Source organism: Thunnus maccoyii, chromosome 18 (assembly GCF_910596095.1).
Source record: "Thunnus maccoyii chromosome 18, fThuMac1.1, whole genome shotgun sequence".
NCBI classification, from domain to species: Eukaryota; Metazoa; Chordata; class Actinopteri; order Scombriformes; family Scombridae; genus Thunnus; species Thunnus maccoyii.
Window position 1 is genome coordinate 324447 of NC_056550.1, and position 23840 is coordinate 348286.

The 23840-nt window shown below is 39.0% G+C and overlaps 2 protein-coding genes across 3 annotated transcripts in view; both read right to left on the reverse strand.

The window, feature by feature from the left end:
- Nucleotides 1–10346, reverse strand: part of si:ch211-195b15.7 (synembryn-A) — a 28467-nt gene extending 18121 nt beyond the window's left edge. Inside the window, exons 1-8 of the mRNA XM_042393498.1 lie at nucleotides 10257–10346; nucleotides 8890–8937; nucleotides 6694–6711; nucleotides 6243–6332; nucleotides 5599–5880; nucleotides 5342–5547; nucleotides 4257–4392; nucleotides 1811–1999 (exon numbers count right to left, since the gene is read on the reverse strand). Of these exons, the coding sequence (XP_042249432.1) occupies nucleotides 1811–1999; nucleotides 4257–4392; nucleotides 5342–5547; nucleotides 5599–5880; nucleotides 6243–6332; nucleotides 6694–6711; nucleotides 8890–8937; nucleotides 10257–10346 (1059 nt within the window). The remainder of the gene's footprint in view (nucleotides 1–1810; nucleotides 2000–4256; nucleotides 4393–5341; nucleotides 5548–5598; nucleotides 5881–6242; nucleotides 6333–6693; nucleotides 6712–8889; nucleotides 8938–10256) is intronic.
- Nucleotides 10347–15039: 4693 nt separating this feature from the next.
- LOC121884840 (fructose-bisphosphate aldolase A-like) lies at nucleotides 15040–22413 on the reverse strand. Of its 2 annotated transcripts, none has more exons than XM_042393875.1 (8): nucleotides 22306–22413; nucleotides 20112–20228; nucleotides 18816–19082; nucleotides 18027–18187; nucleotides 17593–17676; nucleotides 16817–16991; nucleotides 16520–16719; nucleotides 15040–15629 (listed from the first exon to the last, which is right to left on the reverse strand). In XM_042393875.1, exons 2-8 carry the CDS (start codon nucleotides 20221–20223, stop codon nucleotides 15534–15536), a joined length of 1095 nt encoding a protein of 364 aa, XP_042249809.1. In that variant the 5' UTR covers nucleotides 20224–20228; nucleotides 22306–22413; the 3' UTR covers nucleotides 15040–15533. The 2 variants fall into 2 exon arrangements, with proteins under 2 accessions (XP_042249809.1, XP_042249808.1); XM_042393874.1 differs by lacking the exon at nucleotides 22306–22413 and adding an exon at nucleotides 21905–22003.
- Nucleotides 22414–23840: the final 1427 nt, after the last annotated feature.

A 23840-nucleotide genomic window follows, 5' to 3' on the forward strand; every position in this document is an offset into this window, starting at 1 on the left:
GAGGGCACTGTGGGGTGACTCCAGGTCTGGCTCCTCTTCTGTCTGACCAGGTTCTGTAGCCAACACAACTGAATGTGTAGTGCTGGCCACTGCTCCTGCACATTGCTTCACTTGTTCCCCCCTTAGGCAGGCCATCTTGGTCTGGTGGATCTTCAGACCTCTCAGGTTTTTGCACACCTTGCCGCAGATACAGACTGTCAATTGTCCATTTGCTTGGGTCATTGCCAATAGGTCTGTCTGATTGGGATGCTCATCCTCCCCCCCTCGGGCATCCCTGGGGGTATGTTTCAGAAGGGTTCTTCGTAGCTTGCTTGGGTGCTCCATCACAGGAGCTGCAGTTTGGGGTGCTAGCCCTTGCTGCCCCGTTTGCCGTCTTTCCGTGCTGTCTGCTGTCTCTCCAGCCATCACCATTCTGTTCATGGATGTCATCCAGTCTTTCCTGGAGGTCACTGGCTGAGCCAGATGCGATAGTTCTAGAATATACCTTCTAGTGCTACTTGGACATGTCATCAGTGATGAACTCGGGGTCATAGGGTGTTTTGGGTCTTTAATCATCAGTCACCCTCACCCAAGCACCCCAGGGTGATCAGTCCCCGACCTGTGTCCAAGTGGTGCACTACTCCACAGATCCACCTCCGGATCCACAGCCACTGCAAGGCCTTTTCGGTAGCCTCCAGAATGTTCTTTGTAGCTCTATGTAATTCGCCTATAGTAGTAGTCCACTTACAGGGTTCATTTTGGGTCTCATACATGACAACATATAGAAAAACATTTTAAACTATGGTAAATCTATTTTTTGTACTTTACTCCTATGATAAGCAGCTGTGGCAACATTATTGCCCACCTGAGTCTGCTGTTCCATGTACACTGAAATCATGACGGAGACAGAAAGTAATTTTCTCTCAATGACAAACGTAGTCTCCATGAAGCTTATGACAATAAAGGAGGGAAAGAAATCTAAGGAAAAGATCACAGCTCTCTTTGCCTGTTCTGCCGCTGGGGAAAAGAAGGAACTTGTCCCTGGCAGAAGTGAGAACCTGCTGCTTCAAAAATGCACACACTGCATTTGAAACAGCTGCACTGTATTTTGGAACAGTCAATAAAATTCAGGAAAAAGTGAAGCTGTCCGTTTCATTACTTTATGTAGGCTAATAAATATATAAATGCCAATTAGATGGTATTTTGCATGAGAAATGAAGAAAAAGAAATCGGTTATAATAATCATCCGCTTATAGTGATATTTGACCCAGACAGATGTGATCGCTATGAGCAGTTTCCACTGTTCTTATATCCTTCTCCAATTTCTTCATTTTCAACTACAACTTCTTATTTTTAATTTTCATTGATGCTTGTAAATGGACATGTTGCGACAGAGAAAATGTGTCAAAGAGTAGATGATAATGTTGGTAATGGTAAGTTGGTTCTCTTAAGTTAATATTGAAAATGGCATGGATAATCCTCACTAGCCATGACGTTTCTGGTGAAGGATGCTCTTTATCCTAGTTTTAGATTGTCTCTCAGAAATCACCAAAATAGACAGATTTCAGTGGTCATCATATCGGACTCACTATCATCACAATTTAATAAATTGTCAAATCTAACAATAGTGTGTGTTCAATTAGTTTCTTTGATCCATCTAAGGACATTGCACGAAAGAGGTGAAACTCTTTACTAAAATGCCGTACAAAAGAGTTGAATGACTGTTTGGCTCCTTATGGGCAGCTGATATGAATGACATGAATGCAAATATGAATGAATGAATTAGTTTAACTAAAATAGTTTGATGGATTTGTGTGTTTTGGGGGGTTACCTCATCTGGTTCCTGCCTGTGGAGCCTGTGAGTGATGTTAAAGAGTGTCTTGAGGATCTCGATGACCTCTTGGTACATCTTCTTTGAGATGGGAGGAGCTGTGCTATCATTGAGCACCTCATACCCCTCACCCCACCTCACAGCCAGGCACTGTTCTAGGGCTTTGGTCAGTACTGCCACTCCTCGCTCCTGAGAGGGGCAAATAAACCACTGAGTGCTATGTAAAAAATGTACACAAACTGATCTATGAAAAAAGTTAAATTTAACTGGGAAAAAAGTTGCATACAACATTGTAAAGACCTTCTTATGTATGTTTCATTATTTATTGAGGCTTCACTATATGCACTGAATTTCTTTGGAGATAACTTTTGTGACTTCTCTTGTTTTTCAAGACCAGAACTGTTCACTGTTTGGTAGAATGTATAATTTTTCGAGATTAGATTATGAAACTTTTCTTGTGAAACTAGTCTAATCTACGGTGTAATTATCCAAATGTTTTATCTTGATCACAGAATGATGATGATTTGAGTTATTGCATGACTACATAATAATGATATTGTAGGCTTTGTCTTACTGTGATCAAGAAATAAATAGTAATTCTTTAAGGCTTCTTGTAATCATTGGGTTCTTTAAGATTGTAATGTGGTAATAATCTATGATCTGTGGAGGCTAGGAAGTGGCACAGAGAAAAAAAAGTAATTTGTGAGCATGGTTTATTCATTTGTGTGTACAAAATACTAATTTTTGCTCTGATCATATTGTATATTTTGCCACCTCTACTCTTGTAGAGTGTAGTAAACAACATGCATTCAGTCAACCTTCTCAGAAGAAGATGACAAGGAAGACATTTATCTGGGTTGCCAACTCTTAGGATTTGGTGTGAGGCACCGGCCTTTAGGTTGTCCCTCGCTCTCACACTGCCCAAACAAACCTCACACCAAAGAAGTGGAAGCCACAAAGCCACCCCTAGAAATATATATTTGTACCACTTTCTGATAAGGAGCCATCTATAAACGGTTTATAAGCTGTAATTAATAGCTTTACCAATGGTTAATAAATCACTTACTAATGCCACTTTACATTTTTTTCAACTTTTGGGTTACCAGGTTGTAGAAAATCCTCGTCCAGCATGAAACATAGCTTACCTCTTAGCTAGCTATTTAATTCATCAGGGACACCCCTCCAAGTGGACTGTTCAACCACATACCCTCTGGAAAAGAGCTGCTGGGTATTTGGACCAAAATCCATTTATAAACAGCAACATTAACAGGTTCATTAGTCATGCATAGAGTTCTCCTTTAATGTCATAGTCAACCATGCTGCAGTTATCATGCTGGAGGGGTTTTTACCTAACCTGGCAACCCAAAAGTTGTTCTTAAATGCCTTATTACAGATGAAATGATAACTAAAAAGCGTTAATAAATGATTCATTAAGTCAATTTTAGTTTTATTTTGTATAGCCCAATATCACAAATCACAAATCTGCTTCAGGGGGCTTTACAGTCCGTAAAGCAATACAACATCCACTGTCCTTAGACCCCCGATTCGAATAAGGAAAAACTGCTTAAAAAAACCTTTGGAAGGGAAAAATATGGAGAAAACCTCAGGAAGAGCAATAGAGGAGGGATCCCTCTCTAAGACGGACAGACATACAATAGATGTGCAATAGATGTTGCGAGTAAAGAATAGAACACAATCATTGATAAAACAGTTCATAAATTGTGCCTTTTCAGAAACGGAACCATAATATTAAATCGAGAGCAGCAACTAGTGATTTTTGAGCACAAATTGTTAAATTGTAAGTAAGTAATTTGTTCACATGAATGATTAAATTGTGTAAACAAACTATTATTTTGAGAGCACAAATTATGGACCTTAATTATTAAGTTGAAGGTGAATATAATATTTTGTGCACACAAATTATTAATTTGAGAGCATTAAATCATGTACACAAATTATCTTTTTTTTATGACACCTCTGTAATCAGCTAAGAGGCATCATGTCTATTTTAAGGTTACTATATTATGGACTAACTGTTGACAACCACAAGCAGAACTGACGCGAATGGAGGACTGAGGCTGCTGCTGATTTGCTAAGGTGCAGCTCTCACTATGCCTCCTGTGTAGACACTGTTGTAGGCCCTATAGTCCTGTAACAAGATCATAGGGATATTACAGGAACTTTTCATTTGGTTGCAGCTGAAATAGACTATGATAATCATCTTTTGTTGTCAAACGTGAGTGATGACAAACCTGCCAGAGATTGCTATGTATCTGGTGATCATAGATGACTATCATATCAAAACCTGACACATTTTCTATCTATTGATCACAACAAAGTTAGGGAGATCACATAATCACAAAAAGAAAAATGTTTGTTTCACAGGATCACAAAATGCTCATTATGACAACACAAGAAAATATGATAGATATGGAAAGCATTTTACCTGCTGTAGCTGCAGCCTGAGCTCAGGCCTCAGAGCTGTCAGTAAGAAGAGTAGTCTCAACTTGTAAAACTGGCCACTGGACAGCTCCCCGCTCCTGATCCCTTGTTTCAGACTCTCCCACAGACCTTGCAGAAGTCTTCCAAGGAATCAGGGATGAAAAAAAGTGAGTCCACACTTTGGTCAGCAGTTGTAGAGCATCATTCATATATCATTTTTTTGTGTTATTATGAAAGGAATACTTAAGGTGAACATTACAAAAACATTGTGAGTGAACTATTGGGTAAACAATCATTCTTTACTCATCCTAGTATCAGTCAAAATACAGTGGTGAGATCCATGTATCACACTGCCACTGTTTAAGAAGTGTCCAGGAACTGGTTCTTCACAATTCTAATAAGGGCTTTGAAGTGTATTGTCTATATGTTGTTGTTCATATGCGATGCCTAAATGCTAGCATGTAGCAATGTCACTTGGCATCATGTATACTGTACGCTGTCTCACTGACTGCTGGAGTATTTATTAGTTTACAACATTTCGTCTGCTCAACCTTCATCAGGTATAATTGCCATTATTACCCCTGGCCATGCACTGTTGCTCTAAAAAACAAAAACAAAACACAGTCCACTTGCAATTGCACAATGGTGTTAAAGAGTGACCTTTCTTTCCCTCACAAATAATCTTTGCCTGAGTAAAGACACAGCCCTGCAGAGAGGACATTAACCAAACAGTAGCCAGAGATTTTATTCCAACTATTACAGTCACCAATAAATAGCTACTGCTAATATAATCTGCAATGTGTCACTTTACTGATCAAAGGCAGTGTAGGCTGAAAATGGTGAAGTTACCCAAAAGTTTTGTACACAAATAATAAAAAGAGATAAAAGAGACACTTCTTAACATCTGAGCTCTAGGTATTTAACCCACCTAGAACTGGATCCAACATGGAGCCAGCTATCTGAACTCAACGCTTGTGGCAATTGCAGACATGGAGCTGCAAAAACTGCCAGGCTTTGTGTTATGTAACAACTCCAGTGTCAACTTTTACTCTCATGATTTTACGTTTTATGGCTAAACCCATTTGTCACCTTAGTGTGCTGGCCGTCTCCTGTGCCCTGGGGCTGTTGTAGATGACATTACACAAGACCTTAATGGCCTCATTTCTACACACATCCCCATCCTCCTCAATCTCTTCCTCATGAATGTTCTCTTCCTGGATGTCCCTCTTCCCATGGGCAGGCATCACATGACCATCATCTGTCCACTTACACCATTGATGAACTAAGTCATTATTCTTGGCAGCACAGGCTACCACAGGACAAGAAGGGGAAACCACAGAGCTAACAGCTAATAGTGTGGCATCAGCATCTGCAGCCTCCTCACGGCCACTTGCTGCTCTGTGAATCTGGCTGTGTGACTGATCTTCAGCTCTTTCCTCCTGTTGTGGGTATGCCTGAAGTAAGCTGATGCCTCCCAGGTGTGCCAAGGTTAGAAGGGAGCTATCAGTGACCATGGGCCCTAGGGCCCGCCGGTCACGGGACAGGATACGCAGCGTCTGCAGGCAAACCCGTAACACTGCTGGCTGTAGCTGACTACTGATGAAGCACAGCAGGGCTGTGGCCAGGCGCTGTAGGAACATTTAGTCAAGAGGGAAAAGTCACAGTCATGAAGGCTGAGAGGGAATAATTTTGAAGAAAAGGAACAAAATGAAAGAGTAAGAAGTTAAAAAATGTAGGGATATACAGTATGCATATGCGGTACATGGATTAGTGATTTTAGTGACTCGTCAACAAGAAAACATGAACACACACAGGGACATAGATGGATGCATGCAATTTTTTAATGCTACAAAATGCCTATCATGTGCATGTGCTGCTGTGCTCATCTACCATATCTACTGCAAACACCAGTGACTAGTAACTATAAGTGGTGAACTTTCTAATGCAGGTGCACACACAATACAGTCATTATATACAATCATTGGCCTACCTCTCGGAGAAGAAGATCGAGTTCAACTTCATCTGAGTCACAGTCAGAATCAGAGTCAGGAGCATCATCTCTCACTTTGTTCTTCCTGAACTAATCAACCAAGAGGAAGAGTTAGCACTAGTAACTGCAAATGATTTTAGCTGCAAAGATTTTATAGTGTAGCATGTGGATATCTATCTGCAAGGTGAAGGTTAACAAGATGGTGTGCTGAGTCATGAAGTATCCAAGCTGCTTTAGGAGATATGGCTGGGCATGATTACACAATCAGTTTTGAGACACACACACATACATGCACACACTGGACTGTTGGACTATGCGCTCTAAACACTAAGAGATTATTATAATACAGAGGGAACTCTTAGTCAGCTCATCTCTCTCTCTCTCTCTCTCTCTCTCTCTCTCTCTCTCTCTCTCTCTCTCTCTCTCTCTCTCTCTCTCATAAATTATTTACCTCTTCTAGTTCTTGTTCCTGCAGTCATTTTTATCCATGAACAATGACAGAAATGCATGTGTAAAAAATGAATTTGAGATCCAAGCATTTGAGAAAAATGAAGTTCTGGATGGAGGAGGGGTGTTAGAAGAGCCAGAGCAGAGGAGCTAGAAGCAGGTTATAGTTATAATTATTATTATTAAAATCATAGTTATGTAGATTTCTATGTCTCTTTAATGTGTTGATTTGAAAAGCAATTGTTCACTAACCTGTAAGGTAAACTATAGATATTTTCACATTCTGTGCCAGGACTGACTGAGTGCCAACTTGTTAGACAAAAAAAGATAGTTAGGTGGTATGTATCCTTTGTCTCTCAGAAAAATGATGCATTGTTCTTCTGATTGTATTATTTGATTACATTATTTCATAACCTGACAGTGCTCTCTTTGTGTGTTTATTGAGTGATCAAGCAATTCTCTACTACACTGCTCAGACATAAGATGATTACTGGGCTTCATTAAATATTCCAAAAATAGCATTATAATTAATTGATATTAGCTGATGCAGAGAAAATGTTTGGCCACATTGATTGGGAATTATTGTTCAGCAGCAGCAGTTACAGGTGCCCTCTCTGGGTTTTTCCCTTTGCTTCCTTACATTGTTACCTTTACCTTGTTATTCACTCTTGCAATGGAACCACCAACAGATGCAATGAGGTCCAAACTAAACTTCAAGGATGCAAAAAAATCTGCACAGGGCATATTAAATTTTACTGCATAGAGACAATGTCTTGTTATAATCTTCACTGAACCTTCATGAATTTGGTGTAGGTGTTTTACTGAAATGTGTTTATGCAGTGCTTGTCTATGTAGGACAGGATACAATGAACATATTGCATAATGGATTGGCTATCCAAAGTCATGCTTTTATATGAGTTCTGTATACCTGAGTAAAAAGTGCGATGAGTCTGGACACAGTTTTTGTTTTTTGTTTTTTTGTTTTATCTGCATAATTTCATAATGGTTACATACTGATTTGTGACGATGATGTCTTACAAATCTGCTCACATGATGATCCATATTTTCAATAAAGTGAAAGCTTGATTCAGTTATATTGATATGGGATGATATGGGTGTGTATTAGGGACACAAATTTTAAGCATTTTCCTCATTCAATAGTCGGGCACGTTAACAATTAGGTAAACACCAAGTTACTTGAATTATAAATTAAATAAAACGTTTAAAATTCTATTCTATTCACTGGCCAACAAAATCCAAAGTATTAAACACAACTTCCAGCTTCATTAAAGGATATAAATTAGATCAGACTAGATGTGTTGGACATATTTAACAAAACTAACAAAATCGGACCCATTTTTCCTTAATCAAAAGAGCTGCAGCCTTTAACAGTAAGTAACCTGTAACATCGTTGAATAAACATTAAACAGGTTACCCTTATCTCCCCACAACAGACTTCAGTCTGACAAGTTTTATATAAAATGATATGACACATATTTAAACTACATGATGGGAGTGACTTGTGCATTGCTAGTCCAGCTGCTGGACACAGCTGCTCAGCTGGAACAAATTTCCCAAGGACGCATAAATACTGTCGCTCCAACTTTATCAATCCAGGAAATCTTTAATATTTGCTACTTAGTTACAGCTGTTTTTCAATTTGTGCAGCCATTACAGGCAGTCAGCAAACACACTGTATCCTCATTTAATTAAACAGTAAGAGGCTCCACCTAGTGGTGCAATCAGGTACTACATTAAAACCCCTCATCATCTGCATTGTTGGTTAATATATTTTTAATTGATTACAATGTTAATGGAAATTACTCAATAACCTATTAATCACTGACATCCCTAGTGTATATAAAAGGAAAGAATAGGAATCTTGTAGGGGAGCAGGTATGTCCTGCCATAGAGATAGCCTCAGACTGAACAGGTGGTTCTAATCAAAGCTGGAGCACAGTAAGAGCATCAGGATCAGTGGATGCAGGCTGGGACTCAGAAAGGATGGACCTTGAAAAAGCTCAGAGGAAAGGAGTAAGGTTGGGCAGGGGTGAAGGTTGTAGTACAAAATAGCAAGAGAAGAATACAGGAAGGCAATAATGGAAAATTACAAAAGAAGTGATGGAACTGATGAAGAGAAAGTGATGGAGAGAAAGGCATACAGTACTGGCTGAAACTAAAATATTCTTTGTGTACAGACCTTTTTTCTCTCCTGCACCTCAGTGTTGAAAAAGAAGCACTCTGCATACTACGGAGAAACAGAAGGGTTAAGGAAACTGGAGGACAAATGAATAAATGTACTTTACGCATTTTACCATTTCCTTTGGTGTGGGACTATTACACAAAAACCATGCAGATATACCATTTTCTCACTTTTCTACTGGTGACACACTACATTTTCAAAACCTTAAACTTTGCACGCAGTACAGACTTGGAACACACACAGTGACCAAGAAGGTAAAAGGAGGGATGTGCAGAGAGCCCAGTATTTGTATTTGTATCTAAATTTGTTGAGGCAGCAAAATTATTTGTATTTGTATTTGAATAAAAGTGGAAAGAGGCTTAAGAATCCTGTTTTGTTTTTATTGCGCTTTTAATTTTAGAAAATTAAAGTGTTACAAGTGTTCATGAATAAACTACCTTACGAAGGAGGTCCCCACACCAAGTCTTGAACTTGAGTCTCCCAGATCATAGACGACTGCGCTGACTGCTGAGCTAAAACTTTACTCATCGCCTCATTGCAGACAGACCTCTACTTATTTATACACCCAAAACACAGACAGCACACCGCGTAACATGTAGGGAGGAACATCAAAGGTGATTCTTGCTTTTCACTTTTCATTTATTGTCTATTTTTTACAACCTAACTTTGAGGAAAGGAGAAAGGGAACAACGAGTTATAGAGAGTTCCTTGAGAACACTTCACGTGTGTCAGTAGCTCAGCTTTATCTCTAGGGAACACCCCCAACTCCAGGAGTGATGTCCAAATTAGGAAATGTGCATCATTTAGCAGGTGGATGCGACTCCCTTCGTTGAAACCTGCTGATAGACGTAACAGTGGCGCAGAGAGAGACTGAGATAATGATGGGTTTTTTTTCTTCCCGAAAACAAATAATATTAAAAATATTTGTATGAAACAAATATTCGTATAAAAATCCTCACTATTTGTGCTTTGCCGAATATTTGTATTTGGGCACACCCCTAAGGGATAGTGGAGTGGCAGTGCCTCTTGAATTGGACAAGTTTTAGACAAGGACACAGTAAAATAGCTCTATTAGTTGCAAACTATGTATCTCACCGGCACAACCTAAGAGAAAAGCCATGAGTCTCCTTCATTTTACTTAGTTCTTTGTTCTATTTTGCAATAGTGTAATACTGCATGTTCTAATGAACGTTGTTGTCTTGTGATTATGTTGTGTTGAGATGTAATAGTTCAATAATATGCTATTGAGCTTTGGCAATTCATCCAATAAAGTGTATTTGAATATTGCAGATTGTTTCCATGGTTACAAAAAATAATTTTTCCAGTTACAGACTGATACAATAGTCACAGCAACAATCAATGACCTGGGTGGTGTAGCCGTCCAGTAGGACCTGGACAGTGTCCTGGTCTCCTTGGATGATGCTCTCAATGATCCTCTCCATATCTGGCACCATGCCTGAAGCCAACCTAGTGACCAAACATTCTAGTAATTATACTACTACCTAGTTCCATTTTATAAAAAGTCAAATAATTGTAATGATCTATATCAAATTAACCATCATTTGAAAAATTATCTTTACACAAAATAGCTTGCGTTGACTATGAAAAAGTAATATCACTTGAAATAATGAAATAACAGATGTTACCAATTAATGTACATAAATTGACAGATTTTACACAATTTTATAGTGAAAACAAAAAATGGCAAGAAGGCATAATGAGATAAGCATTATTCAAAGTGTCCATAGAAACAAATACATACACACAGTACAATACAGTATAACTTTGGATAAAAACTTACCACAATGCAACTGAAAAGATTTTAAAAATGTCTAATTAGGTGTTAGAGAATGACATTATCATCAAATAAATTTGTTTTCAAGTTGTTGCTTAATTGACACTAATAGTTTTCAAGAGGTTTTTACAACATCCACATGAACCAGTGTTGGAACTGACAGGTAGTGAAATCAAAGCTTTTACTGTAGTACTGCACAGCGTTACAGCAGTATTGCAATGAGCATGAATTCTGCACTCACCTGTTGGCGATGTAAAAAGAAGACACACACACCGCCTCTGACAGCTTCTCCCTTGTCTCTCCGATGAAACAATGGCTGTGTAAGCTACTTCTCTTCTTACTCCACACCTTCCATCCCTCCTTTACTCTCTAAGCCCTGGATTTACTCTGGCCACCTACATTACAACCTGCTCTCTTCGGTGAAGAGTGGAGAATTTCCCCACATGCTTTCAGTAGGAGGCAAGGAAACATCCCAGACTGGTCACCAGGCTCAGATCTCTACCAGATTTCAGATGAAATCAATCCAAATTCAATGGGCTGACTGCCATGGCATTTACTGAGCAGGTCCATGTTGCCACCCTAAGGCTAAAACATTTTTTGTAAACATGATATACAAACCTGTTGCAGAGTTTCCACAAATTTTTTGTAAATATTAATGGTCCACAGAGGATGAATATTAATTTCTCTGGTGATCCCCAGACTGTATTATTATTATTATCAGGGCCCAAGCACTGAAGTGCGAAGGCCCTCTTGTTCTTGAAGGGATTATTATTATTAAGGCCAAAGCACCTAGTGGTGCGAAAGCCTTATTGTATCTGAAGGGACTATTATTATTATTATTCTTATTAGGGCCCGAACGCTGAAGTGCGAAGGCCCTCTTGTTCCTGAAGGAATTATTATTATTATTATTATTATTATTATTATTATTATTATTATTATTATTATTATTATTATTATTATTATTATTATTATTATTATTATTATTATTATTAGGGTCCAAGGACCGAAGTGCGAAGGCCCTCTTGTTCTACATGTCATACATCATCAGATTCACATGAAATTTACAAGGTGTGGTCTACACTTGATATACAGCAACATATATAATATATATTATATATATATATATATATATATATATATATATATATATATATATATATATAATAAGTGGGTGTTTTCTACTGCCACATGGTGCACACAGGAAGTGATATTTAACTTGTTTGTGCAATGTCCAATAAGAATCTGGTCCTGAACACATCTGCATGCCTGCAATAAAAGTCCTTCGACTGCAGCACATTCTGACATGCGTGAAGGTGCAAAGGCCCAATCATCGCTGCTTGCAGCTTTAATTATCATTGGGGCCCAGGAACCGAATGGTGCATAGGCCCTCTTGTAACTGAAGGAATGATTATTATTATTAATTTATGATTATTGCTGATAGAGGAAGCATATTAGAACATGCTCCTTTGTGTCATTCTGGAAACACTCCTATGAGTTGTTCTGGAGTGTGTGAGTGTGGTCGTTTCATTATGAGGATGTGTTGGGTCACCAAAGGTGCGAAGTTGCCTTGGCCAATTCATGCTTTCTGCATCCACGTGGCCTCAGGGGCCCACATTAGACTGTGTGACTTAATTTCATCCATTCATGTCCACGAGGGTCTGTGCAAACCCCTCCGCGGACTGTACGTATAGCAAGTGCACCAACTGCCAACTGTGCTAAAAAAGCAAACAGGAATGCTTGTCTTGTCTCCTGTATGTATGTACTATATTTTTTTATTTTGGCTTGTTCTTGTTGTTCAACAACATACAGGAACTCCTCAGCTGCATTCAGACTGACAACAGCCCTGTGCAAACAATACAAGGGGATGATCAGAAAAACACTGTACAGTGGTTTGTAATATTCACAGACTGGATCTTACAACTCTGGAAAGTTATCATGCTGCAGCCCTGTGTTTGTGTCTGCAGACCCAAAGTATGAATGGAACCACGTGTGCATCCGTGGTCTGCATGCAAGTACATAGCTGTCAGACGCAGAACATGGAAAGCATGAGACATGTAAACATGTTTACCGTCTTTTCTGCAAGGGTGCAGAGTGGTGAGGGGATAAAAATGTGCTCTGAGACAAGACTAAAAACCAGGTTTATGCTGTGTGCAGACATGTGGAAGGAACTGAGGCGCGCATCGGCCAGTTATATTCCCCATCCAGACGTCTCTCTGCACGTAAGGGATGGACTGACCATCTCCCCTTGCATTGCCTTTGTAGTATTAATAGCCATAAGAAGATAAATTCTTCCTCAGCAACGACGAGCTCCATGCATGTAGCCATGTTGGATAATGACTTTCTTCCAGTAACACTCGTTGACTTATTGCTTATTCACAGAATTTTTTTTTTGTATGCCCCTGTTGTTTCGGAGAATACTGCAATGAACAACGCATTGAGCATAAACGCCTCTGTGCATGCTTGTATCCACAAACCATCTGTGGAGGCCCACACCACAGTGTCTCACATGAGTATAAACAAAGCTTAAGACCTAAAATGGAGATGGATTGAAATCCTGACCCTTAAACTAATTTCAAAGTGTTTTTCTGAATCAATGGTTTGATTTTTGCAAATTATGCATGAAATGTCCAGGTCTGCTGCTTTACAGCAGTTCAGTGAGATTTTCTCTTTACATGAACTGCTAAACACTGCTAATGTTAGGTTTTATTCAGATTAAATTCTCAACTGAGTAACTAACCCTAACCTTCACATTGTAGATGGACAAAGATGATGAACAACAGACAAATCCAAAAATCCAAATCTACATTATTAAGCCTATACATTAACACAACAAAAATTTAAAAAACAGGTGTCATCAAAAGTAAATATGTTGAATAGCCTATTATTATTACGATAATTATTGTTTATGTTAATAATAATGAGACTGGTGATAATAATAATAATAATAATAATAATAATAATAATAATAATAATAATAATAATAATAATAACAACAACAACAATAATAATAATAATAATCATCATAATCATAATCATAATCATAATCATAATCATAATCATAATCTTCAAATCATAAATTTTTTCTTTCAGGCTACATCGTCACTTCTATATTGCTGTGGATCATGGGTAGGCCAATACTTCTGAGCGAAATCTGGTGAAGTCTACACCCCAAGCAGACTCTCTGGAAGTCTGCAGAAAGTCTGCTTGAGGCCTCTTGTGGACTTGATGAATTGTGGATTTGAACAGCCCTCTGCACCCGTAGACTTCCCCGGGATGCACTCTTAAGTCTGCAAGTATGCAAGTGCTGTGGAGTCCAAACAACTGTATTCAGCCATAGACATTATAATGAGAGCCATCTTTTTGCTCTAAATACTGGTTGTTTTTTGTTTAAGAAAAGCTGAATTAAGTATACAATTGGGCCAAGAAAACTAAATCTAACAAAAAAGGCTACTCTCGCCTCAGCAAAAAAGGGTGTTTTAAAGAATGGATAATCATGGCTTGTTAATCTGTTATAGTTGCAGTAATATTAAATTATATAGTATACTCCAGCACTGTAAGTATGTTAAAAATGTAACCAGATGTTTAGGATTTGCATCATATGAGTTCGACACAAAATTATTGGAAGACAAAAATAGCATAGAATATTAAATCTTTTTAGACTCAGTGACATAAAGAGTTCCAGAGACAAGCCAAAACCATGATCCTCCCAACTGCTGTGCTGCACAATCAGATTCACGTGAAGATAAAAAAAAAGTTAATAACAGCTTATACTGACTTGATTTATTTTAGCAGTAGTTAAAAATGAAAGAATGCCTTGCAGATTGCAGTAGTCTGTCAAGAGCAGAATCACCACTGCAGGACTCGTGCTCTGATGGCAGGTTTGACTGATGACAGGGTGCACAGCACACATCAAATAAACCACCACATCTAACAACCAATGTGACAGCAATAAATCATGATGAACCACCTCAAATAATGGAATTATAACATCTAGTGGTGAAAGCTAGACATAGACCTTAAAATGAAAAAGGATAGAGTTGAATTTAATTTGTGTGGAGGTTCTTTTTTGGACTGTCTTTATTTATTTAATGACTGACTATTCTGCCCCTGCATTCATTTATTGATGGGTGACTCTTCATTGTTTGACTGGTCACACCAGAATGTCATCCACTGTATCAGCTGATGTGAGGCCCCCAAAGCACACAGCTGTATTTTGAATCCCTGCAAGTTACAGTTTAGCTGAAGCTATTCTGAAGTGCAGCTATGATAGTCGGCAGTGACTGCTCATTAGTATGGAACACAATCAGAATAAATGAGAAATCAATAAATGCACACAAAAACAACACAGCAAATTATTAGTTGTGGGATATTTTAATTTAAAGATCTTTCCAGTGCATACACTCTAATACTGTACATGCATTATGACGTCCTCTTCAAAGTCTCCCTCTTGCTGTTGGTTCAGTTTAGAAATGAAGGCACGTGTAGTTAAGAATCATTATGACAATTTCAGAAACCAGAGATGGAATACAAACTGAGGAAGACTGTAGTGGAACTCTTAACTCTTTCTTTCTGTGGGATTTAAATGTACAAACACAAAATGAAGTGACACAACACAAACTGTTAGGCGGTACAGTAACACTGACTTTACAAGTCAAAAGTCAAACTTGACAGGAGGATAAAACTGGAGTGTCACCTTTTTCAAATCATAGCCAGGAACGCTTTTAGGCTCTCAACACTAATGAAAATGTAGAACTGTTGGTTAATATGGGAGAAGCTCTATCAAAGTGAGGGAGTGACTGGGTGGAATGAGGATGAAGTGTGCTGAGGAGGAGCAGCCTGGCTGACTTCAGTAAGCGTGATTGGCCACAAACAGAGACTCCTGACCTGCTGCCCCCTTATCTCCAGAGGACACGTACTTCCCAAGAGCTGCCTGGCTGTTATTCTGTGGAGAAACACCAAGCAAAGAGGCAATAAAAGAAAAACTGGGTTAGTGTGGTTTTTTATTACATTCGTAAAATTCATTACAATTTTCATGACTGGAAAATTGTATGCAGAATGAGCTGTGGGTCCTCATGAGCTCCTTAGTTCCTCATGGGCCTCATGCAAGAAGCACTTATACAAACAGGTTTGTTGTTAGGTGGCAAGTAAGAGTTTGTGACATTTCGCCAATTTTCTCGTACTTCAAATTTCATCTGAGGTACCAATGAAATTCATGAGTGGTCCTGACCTGTTGTACAAGTCATGAACAGACTGTGACATCACAACTAGTTTGCAGTGTGATGTCGAAACTTGAAGTCAGCGCACAACAATATTTACATTTTCATATATTCTGGATATATCAATAAAGGAAGGAGGAGATTTCTTTTTAAGAATTTCTAACTAGGTAAATCTTTTTTGTGAAACAATCAGAAACAAATTATCCAAAGCAGAATATTTTTATATATCTTAAAACACATCTGCAGGGAACCATTAATAAAATTATTTACCACTTATCAACCCCTTATTTAGTATGCTGCATATTAGAAAGTATACAATTACACGTGAATGCACTGATAATAATAATAACCCAATAATACTACATGAAGGAAACTCTGAAAGGCATTAATAATAATGAGTACTTTTACTTTTGATAACTCAGAATATTTTGCTATTAATGCTTCTGTACCTTTAGGACTTTTTTTTTTTACTGAAATACTGCTTTTGTTTCTCATGTAAAAGATCTCAATACTTCACACACAAATTGTGCTGTATCAAGCTGAGAATAAGGAATGGTTTATGTAGTCGTAGTATACAAGGTTTGTCCTACTGTATCTGGATAAACAAACTTCTCACCAGGGCTCTTTTGATGTACTCTTCCTGGCAGGCCTTGCCGTTCTCCTTCTTGCCTCCCCAAGCCTTGAGTGCAGAGGCCTGCAGGGCCCGGCCGTAGGAGAAAGTGAGGGCCCAGGGTCGGTGCAGAGGACACTGGTTGATGGCGTTCAGGTTGATGGTGGCCTCCTCCTCACTCTGGCCACCCGATAAGAAGGTCACACCTGAGTGAGGTGAACACAAAGGAATAGTGGGTCAGGTGGGAATAGTTATTTGTCATAAACATATGTAGACACAGTATATCTATCTGTGCAGGCTCACCCGGCACAGCGGGGGGCACAGCGCGACGCAGGGCAGTGACAGTTGCCATGGCGATCTCCTGAGGGCTGTACTTTTTGGGGCAGGAGTGTCCAGCAGTCACCATGTTGGGCTTGAGCAGCGTGCCTTCCAGATAAACATGGTGATCAGACAGAGCCTTGTAGACAGCTGCCAACACCTGCAGCAGCAGGGAGAACAAGGAATCAGATTCAGTTATGAAATATTAGAAAAAGGCACTCTGATTTCCATTCACTTGGCAATGAAGTAAATTAGGATGATATTGATAACTGTGCTTTCCAGAATAGGGGTATTAACAAAAAATAAATTCTGTGTAATTAAGGATTAAACCTCATTAAAATGACATTTGGTTTCGTTGAGACCTGATAGATAATCTTGTCAAGTCTTAAAGTCTGTAATACTGTAGAGGTGGCAGGCATGGGTGTGGCAGAATGGTTCAACAGCACCACCTACGATATTTCAACGAAGCAGCCCCCACCGCACGTTAAACCTACATGTATGAAAATCGGTACACACATGTATCATGCCAGGGCACACAAAAAAAGTCTCTCTTCAGCTCTGGAGGTTGCTGCATGGTGGTGAATTATGCTGTGTGAACATTACCTACCTTACCTACATTTTTTTTGAGAGCATGATTCAGGGAGATTACTACATTTTCCTGCATTCATCAGAGTTAGATTGCAATACAATACCTATCATATCAGAGATGGAGCACAATGGCAGGGATAATATCCCGTCCATGTGTTCCCAGCATCACTCACCTTCTCAGTCACATACTGGCAACGCTGCAGGTCATGGTCACCGTCTGGGAGAATCTCAGGCTCCACGATGGGCACAATGCCATGCTAAGGGGGACAGCGGGGGAGGGCATTTAGAGGTGGATTGTAAAGAGCACAGCAACCAGCGTCATGGCAACAGACAATAGCATATCCTCTCTTGTGTACTAATTGGTACACAGTAATAAGAGAAGCTGATGGGCCAACAGTGTGCTGAGTTGTGTAACAGCTGTTTGAAAGCTGTTTGTGTTACATCACTGCACTGCAGAAATAGTGTTTAGGTGAGCTCAGCTCAATGAGTTCTTCACAGCTGTAGAGCTGGGAATGTAAATGTGTATGTGTGTGTGTGTGTGTGTGTGTGTGTGTGTGTGTGTGTGTGTGTGTGTGTGTGTGTGTGTGTGTGTGTGTGTGGGGCTAACCATCTGGCAGATGCTGGCGTAGCGGGCCAGCACATTGGCGTTCTCCATGATGGCCAGGTTGGATGGGGTGGTGGAGGTGATCTTTAACACACAGCGCCACTTGGCGAAGTCAGCACCGTCCTTCTTGTACTGAGCACAGCGCTCATAGAGCCCATCAAGACCTGACAGAGACACAGCAGAGAAGGCAGTTTGAGTGATGAAAGAGGGTGTGAACGAGGAATGAATCAAGAAGCAAGAGAAGGAAGCTGAGAGCAAACACTTTCTGCTCAAGGAGCACTACCAGTGAGACTTCTCTTACTTGAATGAATTTTCGATGCCTAGCATCTGCTCAAACTGTTGGTGGTAGAGCTGCATTGTGGGTAATGTAGGCAGAAGGTTTTGACAAGGAAGAAGAATATGTAAAATAAAAAAAGACTATCTCTGGTTCTCCTGCATCCAATTTGATCCATTTAAAAAAAACTCTGATAAGAGTGTAATGCTAAATTGGTGGAGTACTTTCACATACATGAGACTGATATTGATATTTTAATTTCACTCTAAAAAAAAACAAAGCAAATAAGCATGAATTTATGCTCAAGTATATATAAAGTGTGCATTTTTCATTGTCATGATGTCTCATTTTAAACTTGCAGCATCCCTCCACTTCACATCCTGATGACAGTAAATCCCATCAGTTGACAATACCATTGTCAATAATTGCTTAGGGCACAAATGTTCCAGAACAACACATGTATCTTGTCATGCCCTCATTGTGAAACTGCAATTGTATAACAAAGAGCACCTCTCTACCTTGAGTGGTGGTTTCTCCATTGGTGCCGGCGAGGGGAACCACACCTTTGTCCACCTTGATGCCCACCACCATTCCCTTTTCTTTGACGAGCTGGGGGAAGAGCTTGCCGTTGTCTGTCTTTTGGTAGAGTGTCTCGTGGAAGAAGATGACGCCACCAATGCAAGGTTTGACCCGGTCGTCAGCAGTGAAGAGAAGCTGGCGGTAAAGCCTCCTGTTCTCCTCTGTGTTCTCAGCGTTAATGCTCTGGAAGCGCTTGGCCACACTGCCTTGAAGTGCCAGGTAAAAACAGGTTGGGTGGGTGGAGTTAGAGACTCAACAATTTTTTAAAGAAAATCTGCATTACAAACTGGAGTTTGAAAGTCATTAGAATTTACCTGACAGAGGGAGTCTAATTAAAAATCAACTAACACTATGTGATGTGTAGGATCCTGTGTTTTTGGAGCTTGAGGGATACTATGGCCTTAAAATCAGGATATCTCCACCTCTGCTGTTTTGAGTTTGAAAATCCTTTTTAGTTTGTCTCTCATGAGTCCCCAAACTTTGTAGAAAGCTTCTGACCCTTTATAGGTAAATCATACCTACCCCTCAGATTTATCTGGTGATAACTTGGGGAGTCCCGAGGCCAGGTCAGGAGTTTCTGCTATTTTGTCCACAACATATAATGTGCAATTGCAAAGAATGTGTGTTTGTTGTCTCTAACTTTTCAGCCCACAACTGGAGATATGACCAGGTAACAGAGGGGAGTAAACATGCAGTTTGTAAATGTTACCTACAATACAGTAGGTACAAATTAGAAGACAACTACAGTGTAAGTGATTTTACACCAGGAGTAAATTACATTAACTCAGCAGTTAAGGTTAAATAATGTAGTAGTATCCAAATTTTATTGTAATATTGTAACTGTTTCTAATCTGATCACTGTGTTGCTGAACTGGACTGTGGTCAGTCATTGTGGTTGATAAGGCAGGGCAATATATCAGTATAATATCATTATCGTGATATGAAACTAGATCATCTTAGATCATCATCATCTTAGATTTTGGATATCGTTATATCATGATGTTACAATGTTACGATGCGGATATAATGACTAAGTGCTTTTACCCACTTAGTCATTATATCCACATTACTGATGATTATTTATCAAAAATTTCATTGTGTTAATATTTTTTGAAAGCATCAATAGCCATCCCTACAATACTGTCACAATATCGATAATGAGTTATTCATCAAAAATACTGCCATTCATTACTGCCTCCTTCTTCTCTGCAAGTCACACAGTGAGTCTGTGGTACCTGTGGATTCATCGGCTGCCAGGATGCCTTTCCCAGCAGCTACGATCCTCTGAGCGATTTCACTGAGCTCCTTCTTCTGCTCAGAAGTCAGGAAGGGATACGCGTGAGTCATGTTGACTGTAAAAGAGACAAGAAGAGAAAGAAAGGTAGAGACCAATATTGGGTCATTTCTAAAGGACACAGAAGTAGATTGTGCAGTCTTACAAAATCAAACCACAAGATGTTTACACAAAATTCACCACATCTGAAAAGGAAATCTTGTGAAGGAAATGTTATGAGAGAGCCTACTTTCCCTAAAAAACTCAATTCCCCAAGGACCCCTATGTAAGACCCCAATGACCTATGGAACCTCTTCAAGGTCTCTGGGATGCCATCAGAGCCCCTGGAATTTCTATGAACAACAGAGCCCTATCAAAGAAAACCTTGGATCCCCTGAAAGAGCAGCAATTACTTCAGGAGATCCTGGAACCTTCCAAAGGACACTTGGAATTCACTCAAGAACTCTTACAACTCATCCAGGAAGCTAAAAACCCCATAAAGGACCTCTGGAAACCCAGGTCAAAACTACTTTTAGGAGACCTGAAACAATCTGTAAAAGTTTCTATTAATTTGGATATTTTTATAGTTTATTTCATTCAACTGATGTATTTTATTTTTTTAAATTTTCACTAATTTAAAAACAGTTTTATGTCCCAAAGATTTGCCTACACAGTCTAAAAGCAATTTAATAAGAGTTTTCTCCACTCCATCAGAAATTCAGTTGAGCAAATTGTTGTATTTAATTCCTTCATACAGTATATTTCTTTATTTTTGAGGTTTTTGAGTTTTCACTCTGGTTCTTTTATGAATTGGTTATATTTCACCTTCCATATATCAAGAGATATGAAATGAAAACAGTAGCAATAACAGTAACAATGATGAAAATATATTTAAAAACTTAAATTGTACCTAAGTACAATTTTGAGTATTTCTATTTCTTTCTTACTTTATACTCCACTACATGTAGATGTACATGATCAGCTCATAAAATTTGATGCATTATTATAAATTCAACTACCCAACAGTATACAGTGGGTACAATGAGTTTCACCTCCACCAGCTACAACATCAAAATACTCACACTGATGCAACCCTCATAATCAAATATTATACATTATAATATATAAAGCTGCAACAATTAGTTGATTAATCGATCAGTTGCCAACTATTAAATTAATTGACAACAATTTTGATAATCATTTCTCTAATTCTCTAATTCCGGCTTCTAAAATGAGAATATTTCCGGTTTCTTTAGTCTGTCACACTGCACTTTATCTTTGGTTTGAGGACTGTTGGTTACAGACCAAACAACTAATCAATTGATCAAGAAAATAATAGACAGATTATTGATGATGAAAATAGTCGTTAGTTGCAGCCCTAATGCATCACAGGAGCAATTATTCTGTAGAACGAGTTTTTTCTTTTGATACTTTACATTTTGCTCATCATACTTTTATACGTTTATTTAAGTGGGATTTTGAGGGCTTTTACTTGTAATCGAGGACTTTGTTGTACTGATGTTTTCACTCAAGTGAAGGATCTAAGTACTGCGTTTCAGGATCCCTGAAACTCACTTAAATCTATTTAAACCTGAGACGCTCTCCTACTGGTGAAAACTGCGTCATGACGAATAACTGTGACTTTAACTGTCATAACCTTCTCATAGGAGCACTCCTGCCGAACACCGACAAACAGCCGTTACAAAATATTACCAGTTTTGGCAGCGATATGTTTTGTTTCCTGCTTGTACTTACATTTACACCGCATTAATATCCTACTGTAGTAATACAATAATTTAGCAGCCTCTCGCGACGGCACTTCCGCATCCTTGCCAAGCCTTCTGAATGACTTAATTGTACTGGGAGTTGCCAAATACTGGGCCTCCAAAAACACTTCGGGAGAAACAAGATCATTTTTATGATGCCACTCTATTCCGTTGTGAATTGATATGTGGCTTTAAGAAAACATCATTCTTAGAAATAGGCCTACTAAAATAATAACAACAATGTACAAAGCGCTTGGAAAATGCATTAATAAAGACGTAACGAGCTAGACTAATAAACTCTATGAAGTGAATATGAAAAAGTGTCATGCTCTCATCTACTGATCTAAACCCTTGAATGCATTAGTATTGAAAGTAGAAATTAAAACTCACCAGGATGTTGCTGTATACGTGCAGTGACAGGGGTAACAGACAAATGCAGGAAGTTGCAGCTGTGACATGAGGGACATGAAGGATGAAGGACAGAGTACAGCAGAGTAGAGGGGGCACCCCCAGGCAGAGACTGTCCAATCAGAACGCAGCTTTCAACAAACTCCAGCCAATAAGAGGATGTTGTGGAGGCTGAAATGATAGGAATGTATAAACCCTCATTATTGTCTTACAGGCAACTATTCATGCGTTGATCAAAAAACCTGCCACAGTTCTATTGATATTTTGTCACAAATATTCCAGAGATCTTTATCAAATGTAACCTATTCTAATTTCAAATTCACTCATTTTAAGTCTTTGGGGATTCAAATATGAATATTTATTGCTTTTTAGGAAGATATACAGTTTGAAGAGGGGCTTTGCTTTATTTGGAGGCATCTCAAAATATCTCACACTCAGATGTGGTCATCTGTCTTTGTCTATGAAAGCAGTTAAGAATAAGAGTTGAAAGCAGATGAACTTTCAGTCGAAGGTGAAACCCTGAAGATAGTTTAAGTGTCCAATCAGTGTTAGCTGAAAAACAAAAACTCTTTTAGTTTCAAGTTGATAAATAACTGATAAACATAGTTTCTAATAAAAACCAAGAGAGAAAGCTCTCAGCTGTTACGGCTTTTTGAGGCGAAAGTGTCCAACATGGACAGACTGATCTAGTCAGCTGTACAGGCGTATACATGTTTTATCATATTGTGATAGAAGATGCATTGATTTTACACACCAATGTGAAAGGCTTCACAATGAACAAACTGCTTGCTTTGTTTTATGTTTTTTCCTCTTTTAGTATGTGTTGGCATGTGGTGACTACTGTAGTTTCCCCTTTGGTGATATCTATCTATCTATCTATCTATCTATCTATCCATCTATCTAATCTGTGTTCATCATCTCTTTGCCTGTAAGACAGAGCTGAGGGCGTAGGCCTCGAGCCATACAGCTCTAGGCCTACGTGAGGATCCTCACATGCGCGATGCGTAGGTCATACGTGCCAAGAGCATCATTACACCAAAGAAAACCCGCTGCTGCACGTCAGCCATCAGCCCTTGCCATCCATCTGCCTGTAGGCGAGGCTCCATCTCCCTCACAGATTTCTTCAAACATGAATAACATTATTCACTCCTTACCATACCGATGAGGCATGTGTTCAGCTTCCTCCTTATAATCTGACAAAATCTCCTAGCATTGATCATATGAGTTATCATTACTGTCTGAAAAAGGAATTAGTTACAGTCTGTGACCCTCAGTGACTCAGATAGTGTTATGTAACACAACCTCAGAGGGACCAGTGCTTTTTCCAGTGAGGGTATGGAGATCAGGGTGAGAGCTCAGTATATCAAATCAATGATACAGTGTATTCTAAGGGGCTCTTTTATTGAAGAGGTAGAGGTGGTATTAAATTTCCTGGATTTCACTGCAGAAAACTATTAAATGATAGGTTCACAAATTTTCAAGTCTGTCTTAAAACAACAGTCAGGTGCCATATGAAC

Coding starts and splice junctions, on each gene's coding strand:
- LOC121884840 (XM_042393874.1), bottom strand. Junction 17,677..18,026: donor ACGCCAGCATCTGCCAGATG/GTTAGCCCCACA, acceptor TGTCCCCCTTAG/CATGGCATTGTGCCCATCGT. Junction 16,720..16,816: donor TGTGCCCCCCGCTGTGCCGG/GTGAGCCTGCAC, acceptor CACCTCACTCAG/GTGTGACCTTCTTATCGGGT.